General features: G+C 37.1%; 1 protein-coding gene across 1 annotated transcript; it reads left to right on the top strand.

The window, feature by feature from the left end:
• The first annotated feature begins 853 nt into the window (after window positions 1–853).
• On the top strand, window positions 854–2,792 carry LOC111387702. Its single transcript, XM_023012285.1, has 2 exons — window positions 854–973; window positions 1,365–2,792. The coding sequence occupies exon 2, from the start codon at window positions 1,390–1,392 to the stop codon at window positions 2,551–2,553; it is 1,164 nt and encodes a 387-aa protein (XP_022868053.1). The 5' UTR covers window positions 854–973; window positions 1,365–1,389; the 3' UTR covers window positions 2,554–2,792.
• Window positions 2,793–12,022: the final 9,230 nt, after the last annotated feature.

Below are 12,022 nucleotides of genomic sequence, written 5' to 3'. Positions count from 1 at the left end.
CAATTGTTTATGAGATCCATAATTTTTATTAATTCTTCAACTACACATTTATTAATTTTATAGAAATCTATTAAAAAATTAATTTTTATTTAAATCAAATTTCTCTACTGGATCCTCACTTTCGTAGAATGCGTGGTTTAAATAAGAAATTTTTTTGAATTTGTGTGAAATTATTTTATGTTTGAAAATAAATTTTAAAAAATAAAGCCCAAACATGGAATTTTATTTATTTATTTATTTATTTATTTTTTACCATTCGTGAGCACGTCACACTATGGGAATACAGAGATTGATCGTGATAGTTGCTAGTTGAGTGCTATAATTTTTCATGCCATTTTGTTTTGGTTATATGTCCAAAAAGATGAGGATTGATAAATGTGGATAAGAAAGAGATAATGTAGAGTAATGTTAAAATTGCCATCAAAATGGCATACACGTAATATAAGTAATGTTATTTGTACATTATTACGTAGTTAGCTCTTATTCGGTAGGAATTAAAATTAAAATTAAATTAAATTCAATAATTAATTTTAATCAAATATTCCATGAAATTCACAATTGCACTAGTATAGAAAAATTGACAGAATTTTTACAAAGAAACATTTGACAGATTTTCATTGATTTTTGACACAACAAACACAGAAATTGCACTATACAGATGCTACGAATAGAGCACCTGTATCATTTTTGTCAATAATTTCTTGTACCTATGAAATTATTCATTTTTTAATCACATATTTGATCCGTATAAAATTAGTATTAATCTCCACCAAACATGACCTTACTTTTAGAAGTAATGTGTTTAGGGGATTTGGGTGTTTGAATTGGAGCCAATCGAAATTCCTTCTTTCTTTCTTTCTTTTTTAACACCGGTTTTGGTTTTTAAAACAAACGATTTCCTCTCATATATATTCTCTTATTAGAAAACCCTAAAATCAACTTTCCTCTCCTCTTTCAAACTTGGAAAGATCGGGTATTTGAACATCTCAATTTCAGCTTAATTTAACTGTACTATGTATCTATGCACAATTAGCTTTGCATAATTGTTTTAAACCAGGATTTGATTATGGTTAATTGTGATCGTAATTGTTTTTTTATCTGTGCTTCAAGTTGGAAAATGTGTCTATTGTTGAGTGCTTATTCCCTTTTTAGGGGTTTTTTATTGGTATGCTTCTTATGGGTTTGAATTGAATTTTGAATGGCTTCTAATTTTAGATTCAAATTCATGGGATGATTGAATTTATAATTGCTTTAGGTCAAATTATGCAAAATCGGGTCTTGGGAATTTTTTGCTTAATATGGATCTGGGGTTGCTATAGCTGAGAATAGTGTGCTAAAGGTCTAAATTTCATTGTTGTTTGTAGTGTGAAGGTTTTTGAATCGATTGGTATGCATATAGACGTAGAAAGCAATGAGGCAAATGCATGTGATATCAGTCACTTCGATGCTGATGCCCTTTTGCCACCTCGAAAGCGGCTTCTGGCAGGATTGAAGAGACGGAATTCTGATCTTAACTGCCACACCCCATCCGCTTCTTGTAATGCTCGGAATGTATATGATGATCGCCTTAATAATGTATTGCGATCCAACATGGATAACCCTAATCTTTCCAATGAGGAGCTTGTTGAAGCCTCCAGATTGGCTGCTATAAAAGCAACAAAGGCTGCAGAGGCTGCAAGAGCTATTGCTGAAGAGAAGGCTGCTAAAGCAGCAAAGGCAGTGGCTGCTGCCAAGAGTGCTTTGGAACTTGTTGCTTCTCTTTCAGATGAGAGTGCTAACAAAGAAAAATATCTGAAAAAGAACAAGATGAAGAAGCATGTCCCTGTTCAAACATTGTACAATAAGCACAGAGGAATTTCAAGTTGCAAAAAAGATGAAGAATTAGCTCGGAAGTTGCACAGTGCAATCAACAGCTCCCCAAGAATCTCCAAGAACTTCCCATCTTCTGATTTGAAGAATCATAAACATAAGAGGTTAAAGAGCTCTGCTTCTGAAAGAACTTGTGTTGACAGTGGAGGTTCAGCCTGTGAAAGGAATCAATCTTCCATGAGCAATGGGAATGGGTCAGTAGGAAAAATACACACTGAAGGTCTAGTAAAGGAGGTAGACAAGATTATGGTAGATCTGAATACATCAAAATTCAACAATGATGACCAACCAAAGTTGGAAAATGGAGAAGGATCACAATATAAATATGATAAAGCTGAGCGACTGAAGTTGGAAAATGAGGTAACTGGAACACTTAACTCAAAGGAGAATTTTTTGGAATCATTGGATAGTTTTGGTAAAAAAAGAGGAAGGATTAAGCAAAAAAAGTTGCCCTTGAGCATTTGTAGTTTCAGAGATCAAACAAGCCTCAAAGTGGATCTGAAATCTAAACCCATCTTAGAGACACAAGAAAATGCACGCAAAGCTGCGGCAGGCAATAAGCCACCATTTACTGTAGGGTCTTCTGGTGGTAGTTTGATGCCTGTTGAGAGGACTTCCATGTGGAAGTGCCAAGCGTTCAAGACGCCTGGTTGCGTTAAACAAAATAAAGTCATGCAGTCGTAGTAGTGTTCATAGTTTTACTTGAAAATATGTGACGTTATAATGATAGGAGTCAATGGCCAAGGTAGTTCTCATTTATGCGTTTCTCTTTTGATAAGGCCTTTTTTTGTTCCTGTTTTTTATTTTTTTGTTCCTGTTTTTTATTTTATTTTATTTTTTGCTTGATGCTGGTGGCACTGTAATGATATTGGACCTGCTTAATTGTATATTGATCTGTTTAATTGCTTCAATTTATTTGGATGTAGTTAAGACTGTTGCCTAAGCCTTGGTGGAGGGGAAGAAAAGGAAGATAAATTTGCAACATATCTTGTTTTCCTTTTCTTGAGATGCCATTTTTGTGGAGTTGTGCTTTAGCAAGTAAATGCTACTACTGAAGTGAGACTACAGTTATGGCTTTCTGTTCTAGTAATCTTCTTCCTCTTCCTTGTGATGAATGTGGCTTCACTAGCTTTTGCATCCTCTAAGAAAATCACTTGTATGTGCATTTACCATCTTTTGAAATCTATAACCCGACTTGCTTTTACCCATGAACTAGAAACTTTTTTATGCATCAAATAGAGTCATGATGTAGTCAGTACCATCAAAATTGTTTATGCTGGTTGTTGACCTCTAAAAACGTGCCAATAGATGCCAACAAGTGTCATTCCTAGACGAAGCTCACATAGACAAATTCTGGGAGATCTTGAACGGACATTCAACATATATATATATATATATATATATGGGTAGGACGTTCACGGTCGATGGGAATTTATGAAATAAAAAGATGATTCAATTTATTGAACATTCATGAGAGAATAATATATACTTGCATATATATATTTGTCCATCATTTTTCAATGTTACAAAAGCTGTTATTTATAGTATCCAAGTCGATGAAATCACTGTTGGATCATACCCACGTTGCTCCATCTGCTTGATCAAAGTGTTATGTCATTTTATCTCACATTAATTACATTGACAAGTACATATGAAAAGGGTTCAGCTGTCCTACACACCTAGGTTGACATACCTGACATCTATTTAATACGGATGTCACATCAGCCATTCCTAAATATACACTTATCAGACCTACTGTGGAGAGCCTCAAGTGTGAAGGAGTTCGATTGAAGGGGTGAGCACTTCGACTGTGGAGCTTGGGCAGAAGTAGTGCTTTGGCCAGAATGCAATTATTGCTCTCTTCTTTATTGTATGCCATGTGCGCGAACGTGGCACCTCCACGTGGCCTCTTCTACCCACATCACCTCTATGGGGACCACAGTGAGTAACTCGGAATCTCTACTGTTTGCCAATTTCGAAAGGGCGTCGGCATGGGAGTTTTCACAACGTGGGATTTGTATCAGTTCAAACCTTTTAAAAGTTGGGTTAAACCTCATGACCAACTTCAGATATGTGGTCATGCTCTTATCTTTGGATGAAAAATTGCTATTAACTTGGCTAACGACCAACTGAGAATTGCAGCTAATGAGTAGCCTTTGAACCTGCATCTTTTTGGCCAATCGAAGGTCGGCTAAGAGGGCTTCATATTCGGCCACATTGTTTGTTGCCTTGAACTCGAATCTTACAGTACAATTGAGCTTGTGCCTTTCCGGGCAGACCAATACTATTCCTGCCCCAAATTCGACATATCCCGAAGAGCCATCAACAAAAAGATTCCAAGTGGGAGGGTCAGCGGGTTCCATCTCCTCTTCCATTTCTGGAATGGGAGTAAATTTTGCCAAAATCTGCCAATGCTTGTCCTTTGACGGATGCCCTTATCTTGAAAGTGATATCATACTCACTGAGCTATGTGACCCATTTTAACAATCTCTCAGAAGCTTTAGGCTTCTAAAGCCCTTACTTCAATGGGAAGTTAGTTAGTACATGTATGGAGTGTACTTGAAAGTAGGGCCTCAGTTTGCAAGAGGTCGTGATGAGGACTAAAGCTAACTTCTCCATATCAGGGTAATGGGTTTCTGTCGCCAACAAAGCTTTGCTTATATAGTACACTAACAGCTGATGACCTTTTTTTTTTTTTCCTTATAAGCACTAAACTGACAGCCTCGGTAGTTACAGCCAGCTATAACAGTAGAGGTTCTCCAACTTTGGGCTTCGAGAGGAGAGGAGCTTGTCCTAAGTGCCTCTTCAGCACTTGTATTCTTTGCATTTCTCTACATTGGAATCTGTTCCCACCTTTTAGGATTTTGAAAAATGGGAGGCATTTATCCTTTACGTTTGAAACAAAACAGCTTAGCATGGCTACACGACCAGTGAGGCTTTGCACTTTCTTGGGTTTCTATGATGACCTTATCTCAATTAAAGTTTTGATCTTATCTAGATTAGCCTCAATGCCTCTCTGGTTTACCATGTAGCCCAAAAATTTTCCCGATGCTATCCCAAAGGCACATTTGAGAGGGTTTAATTGTATTTTGTATCTTTGAAATGTTTGGAAGACCTCATCGAGGTGCCGGATGTGGTCATCTGCTTGCAAACTCTTAACAAGCATGTCATTCACGTACACCTCCACTGTGTTTCTAATAAGTTTAGCAAACATCTTATTGACCAATCTCTAATAAGTGGCCCTGGCATTTTCTAATCTGAAGGATATCACTTAATAACAATACAAGCCTAGGTTAGTAGTGAATGATGTATGTTCCTCATCTGCTGGATACATTGGAATTTAATTATATCCTGAACATGCATCCATGATGCTTAACGGTTCATGTCCTATCGTGGAGTCAACCAGTCGGTCTATCCAGGAGAGTGGGAAACTGTCCTTAGGACATGCTTGATTTAAGTTGGAGAAGTCCATACACACCCTCCACTTTCCATTATATTTCTTGACTAGCACTGGGTTTGTCCCCCACTTCGGATAGGTTGATTCCCGAATTAAGCGGTTTACAATTAGCTTCTTTACCTCATCTTTCAAGGCCTCGTATCTTTCAGGGTTTAAGGCCCTCTTTTTTTGCCTGTGAAGATTAGCCTTTGGATTGATCTTCAAATGGTGGCAGCAGACTTTTGGATTGATGCCAACTATATCTTCATGTTTCCAAGCAAAAATATCTAAGTTGCTACGCAGGAAGCTTTTTAGCTTCTCCTTTAATATTGGTGGCAGGTTTTTGCCAACTTGCCAGGACTTGGGCGGATCATGAGAGTCTACTAAAAAGCTCTTCAGCTCTTCAACCAGAGTTGTTTGAGGTTCGCAATTAATTATACAAGGGTCCAGCTCACCAAGACTAGCAGCTTTTTCAGTTGCTCTCCCTTCTTTAGAGGTTGACTATACTTCCATAGCAACCTCTTCTGTAGAGGCATCTATTATTTTAATGTCGTCCCTTTATTCAGGGTCATCAATCTTATCAATGTCCATCAATATGACATTCATGCCTCTTGGCTTAACTTTTTGAATGGAATTGGAGTAGCATTCCCTAGCACCTCGTTGGTTACCCCTGATCGTGGCGACGCCATTCTTTGTTGGAAATTTCATGCACAAGTGGTGGATGGAAGTGATTGCCCATAATTCCTTCAAAGTGGGCCTTCCAAGCACAGCATGATAAGCGGGACGATGATCCACCATCAGAAATTTCGTGAAGTAGTGAGCCATCAAAGGTGCCACTCCCATCTTTGTCGCTAGAGTGATTTTGCCTCGCGGGATGATGTTGTTACCCGTAATTCCGTATAAGAGTGAGGTCAGTAGGTTCAACTCATGGTTAACTTCCATTTTGTCAAAAGTAGCTCCATATATGATGTTGAACGAGTTCCCATTGTCTATCAGCATTCTCTAGAGGCCATTTTCTAGTTACTACTATCCTCACAACCAGAGCATCACAGGGGAGATAATATACCCCGCAGCATATCTTGGGTGAACGTGATAGGTTGAACTCTCATTTAATTGGAAGCTAGGCTATTGCTAACTATGAGCTTGCCATTGGGGGATCTTTGGCTTCTCTTACATAATTTCTTTGGGCATTTCTAGTTTCGTCCTCGACGTACGGACCCCCAAATATTGTATCAATTTTTTGAATGGGATCACGTCTAGTGTTTGGTGAGGGGCTCTTTCGATGCCTTCGACCTTCTTCAAGACTTCCATGATCTCTTCCACGCCCTTGTGTGTCATCCCTACTTTGGTTACTGGTGCCTTCATTCCCATGTTGCCAACCCTATCGAGGAGTCTCACCCCTTCGAGAACGATCATTTCTCCTCTAATTGTTTGGGTATTTTGCTAGGTCCTAGTATTAGTCGTGCTGTGACTATAGGAATGGTGGTATGTGCAATAAGGAGATGCTTCATTTCTATTTCTAGGTCTCACGCCTCATTCCTTACCTTTTCCTCCGCGAGCTGATTGCTAGCCTGGTCTTCTCGGATACACCTCGATATTGGGGTTTACTTCTTCGTACGCCAAAGTTGGGACTGCATTGAGTGTTGTTGTAGCTAATGTTTGTCCCAGATTAAGAAAAGTTGATTATTCGGTCTATTGATCTATCAAGTAAGATATGAGAGCTCTCACTCTTTGCATTTGGGAAGGTGGGAAGCCTCGATTTGCCCTATTACGATGGTCTCTCAATTCCTCACTGATGATCTCTCACCTTATCATTTCCAACAAGGCATCGTAACTTGGAGGATCTTTGTTTTGTACATCTCTCCAGAAAAGTGAATTCATGTTCATCCCTCCCTTTAGGGTAGTTAACGCTTCCCTGTCCGTGACTTGCACGCAATAAGTCATTTCATCTGTGAAGCGGGTTAAGAAATTTTTCAACGACTTCTCTGATTGTTGCCTCATGTCTTGGAGGTGCTGTACCAATCCCTCACCCTCCTTACTAGTGGTGAAACGCTTGAGAAAAGCTTTTTTAAAATCAGGCCAGCTTCGAATGCTTCCTGCCTGGAGTTTGGTATATCAGACTTCTATTGCTCTACTAAGGGTCAGATAGAAAGCTCGTCACTTCATGGCAGGTGTTGTTACCCTCAGTCCCATGTGGGGTTTGAAACCATTGAGGTACTTTATAGGATCTTCTCTTACACCACACTTGGGTATTTTGGGTAGTGTAAAGTGGTTTAGGACTGGCGCACTCCTAATTTTCTATAAAAATGATATATTGTCGTCATCGTCATCATCGTCAAGGTCGCAGGACCTTTGCGGTTCGTCGAAGTCACACCTTCCCTAACTTGGGCTTCCTAAGGTGGTTGAGACAACTCGGCTCGATTTCTTGCCTGCTTAGCTCTTCTCTCACGCCTATTTCTAGACGGAGGGTTGACATTTCCATAAGCTGGTTCATCTTGCATTCCGATCCGAGGCTCTTCATGCTGCCTATTTCTATGCGGATGAGGTTGCTGAGCCTATTCCTAGGCTATTCTGGACTTAATCTATCAAAGACACTTATTAGCTTCCTTGGTAGGTCCTCTGGGTCATAATCTGGTGAAAAGCTGAAGGAGACCTCATGGGGTTGATCGGTGGCGTAGTTGGTAGATGTGTTTATCCCAACTTCTCTCCTGAGGGTCCTCTTCTTCTGGATCTCGTTGATATCCTACCATGTGGCTTTAAATCTTATTCTTACCATTATAGTAATTCTCTTTAAATGATGCATTCTCTTGGGGCATATGGAGGAACTAGTATCCTCCTCGGCTCCGCATGTTTCTCAACAACTTATGCATAGCAAGATTTTACAAAGAAATACTTCTCATATTTCAGCCATAGTGTCTACTTCCTTGGTGAGTCTAGCAAATATTCTACAACCTCCTCGTGACCTGCCTCGCAATTCACCTCGTCTGCTTGGCTGGTGGAATCTATGGCGAGATGTCGAGGTAGCATGCGAGGGTTCCGTTTATTTAGGGTGTTCTCTGGCCCTTCAAGGTGTAGAATTCCCTTCACTGGTACTCATGATATTTTCAAGGCACTCTTAAAGTGATCGATGCTCCCTAAGGGTAAATTTGGTATTATAAACAAACTATTCCCTCTAGTGACCATTTCTTTAAGGATACATCCTTTTATTCAAAGTCAAGGGATCCTTTTAAACTAAGGTTACCGGCTTTTCTTCGCGGGATTTTCATAGTTAATCTTGCTAAATTCTCACACACGACACCAATCTGTTAACCTCTAAAAACGTGCTAACAGATGCCAACGGGTGTTGATTCTAGATAAAGTCCAAGTAGACAAATTGCGGCAGATCTTGAATGGACATTCAATCAAAGATTCAAATATCAGCCATGCATACACATATATATATATGGGTAGCACGGTTGAAGGCAATTTATAGTCCAAGCCGACGTGGTCATTGTTGGATTAGAATACGTGGCTCCATCCGCTTGATCGAAGTGTCACATTATCTTATCTCATATTAATTACATTGACAAATACATTTGACAAGGGTTCAGTCGCCCTACACACTTAGGCCGACATACCCAACATTTATTTAATGTAAACATCACATCAATCATTCCTAAAGATATACTTATCAAACCTATTGTAGAGAGCCTTGGGAGTGAAGGAGTTCGGTTGAAGGGGTGAGAGCGTTTCGGCTGTGGAGCTTGGGTGGAAGTAGTGCTTCGGTCAAAAGGCAATTCTTGCTCTCTTCTTTATTGTTTGCCAAGCGCAAACGTGGCACCTCCACGTGGCCCTCCATTAGAAGTTTCACATACGATTAGTAAAACTAGTGATTCTCCTCTGTTTGGCCTTTCATTTATTTTTGAGTGACCATATAAAACATCAAACTTTTTCTCCCCGATAAGAGCGGCAACACCGGCTTTTGGTTTGTTATTCAACCTCAAAGACTGCTTTCATAAATTAGCTTATCAGTGGTGCGGTATGCAAGGAAAATGGTTTTGATCTTATATCATGCTCTCAGTACAATGCATCCATAATTACATGTCCTTGCTTGTCTTGCTATTAATTTATGAACCAATTTTGCATTCCATTTTGTGAATGACAATCACTTTGTGTATGCATTTCATTTTAAAAAGACTCCATTAGTTCTTTGGTTTAAATTGAGTGATAATAATTTGATTTATTAGTAGGTTAACCTAAAGCCCATTTGTCCAATTCCGAATTGCAGCATTCAAAGACATGATATGTTCGGATGTTGCAACATTCAGGATCACACGATTCATTTAATTGAAGCCATAAAATGTAGTCATTTAAACTGTTGTTCTAGCACTACATAGCAATTTTCTTTAACATAAGCTTCCCATAATTTGTTTATACACAAGGCATTTCGGTATATATCTTTGATTTAATCCATGGGGAATATTCATAATAAAGATGAAACCTTTTCGTAGCAAGTAGAGTGTTCGAAATTATAGGTGAAACTGTTTTCATTTTTAATCTCTGCAATATGTTTTAGCCTTTGTTTGAGACTTATTTTTCCATCAAAATACATTTTTCAACATTGATTTGACCCTATTTCAATCACATTTTTCAATAAAATAATTTTACACGTAAATCTAAAACAACCACACATTTTTCATCACAAAACTATTGCAAACTGCATTTTTTGAAACAATGTATATTTTTGTTGGTTGCTGCATACATTCTAGGGAAAATTGCATAGGAGGTTTCTAACTATTCGAACAGTGGAGATGGTACTCAAACTTCTAAACATAGTAGATAGTCACCAAATCTTTCAAAACTGAATGGTTGAAAGACCTTTGAATGGTTCTGTCCAAAAATCCATTAGTTGACCCAAAGTCAAGTGTTTTATCATAATTTTGGCTAATTTGAAAAGGAAAAAAAATGATCTTTTAAAATTTAATTAATTAGAATAAGGAGATATCAAACCTTTCAAAAGTGTCCAATGTGGTCTCAAACCTTTAATAAATGTACACCTAAAGGAGATCTGATATTTTTTGTCCAAAAATCAAACGTCTAACATTAAGTTGACCAATTTTAAGAAGCGTAGATCTTCTAATATTTAATTACTTAAAATACTTAAAAAGCAGAAACAAAAAATAAAAAGAGAAAAATAAAAACAAAAAAATTGAAAACGATGAATGGAAAAGTGTTTATTTTATTATACCAATGATCCATGTGTATCTTCTAGTGTAAGTAAGAATTACCTAAGTATCTTGATAAGTCTAAATAATAATCAATAAATATCCTATAATTTTACAATAATTTTTTGGTTTTTATTGGATTAAGATTATAATTGTAATTTTGTATGAATGTGGTCTATTAAGTATATTTTGTGGGGAAATTTTCAACATTCTAAAAAAAGCATAAAATCTAGTTAGACAATAAGCTTAAGTTTCAAATTTCTACAAGTCTAAATGAGCCTAGACGTTGAAAAGCGTATATGTGATTAGGCGTAAAAAGGCATATTACGTGCTTAGGCGACAAGATCTTCTTTGAACTTACAAGAAGGTTAAACGAATTTTTTAGAATGCTACTTCCTGCATAATTGAAGTAAAAAGATAATTGTTTTTATTATTATTATCATCATCATCATCATCATCATCATTATCATCCTCATCATCATCATCATCATCATCATATTTATTATTTTGAAAGTTGAAAATATAAAAATCTAATATTTTGATTTTGGGTTGGGGGGCAAATTTTGATAAAAATAATGAGATGTGAGGTTAAAATTGAAGTTTGATAAATTAAAAACTGATAAAATTTTAGACAAATTTGACCAAACATGCACTAAATCTAATTTAAAACTCTCATTTTCTACATTTTTTCCTTCATGGAAACTACACTTCACAATATTCCGACTTCAGGTTACTTGTCCGTTAGAAACAATATATAATAGAAGATTAGCACTCCTTAAGTTTCCTTATAATATGTAGTTAGTTGCACATTAATCTGACCAATACTTTTGAACCATCTCCTCAACCAATCTTCTTTTAGAAAAAATAAATAAATAAATGAATTAACCATACCAAACATTTCCAACCACTTCTTAAAATACTCTCACGTTGTGATTTAATAATTTAACAAACAAATTTCGCAATATATCTCTTGATGAGAAGTGATTGACTATGCACAAACGATACTTAATAGACCATTTCTTCAAGGATTTTGTTATGTATTTACTGTATTTGACATCCCGGTGTACAACCTCCCCCCTCCAATAGGGGGGTTTGAGATTTTTTATTTTTATTTTTATTTTTATTTTTTTATTTTTTTTGTCATGGGCTCCCCTTTATTGTGAAAGAGATGTACACCGTGGTGTCAAATCTGGTATACAAATAGCAAAACCCTTTCTCCAATCTATAAATATAGAGACTGAGTCGATACATATTTACATGATTTCTTTAATCAATCATTAAAAACACGTTCTTATTTAACAAACCAACGTGTAAAATATTAAACAAACATAACACACATTCTCACGGCTCCCAAAACCACTGACCAGCGTGAGTCGTAATTCTTGTTTGGTTCTAGTGATGGATATATTATAATAGAGACTATTCACAGTATATTTCACTATAATTAATTGAGGCATTTGGATCTCATTGATTCTCCAAAACTTCTTGCAAGTTGTCTCAACGTGGTTCTACC

The sequence above is a fragment of the Olea europaea genome, unplaced genomic scaffold (assembly GCF_002742605.1).
Source record: "Olea europaea var. sylvestris unplaced genomic scaffold, O_europaea_v1 scaffold419, whole genome shotgun sequence".
Lineage (NCBI taxonomy): Eukaryota > Viridiplantae > Streptophyta > Magnoliopsida > Lamiales > Oleaceae > Olea > Olea europaea.
The sequence above is the reverse complement of the archived record's forward strand: the minus strand, read 5'-3'. Positions and strand labels throughout refer to the sequence as shown.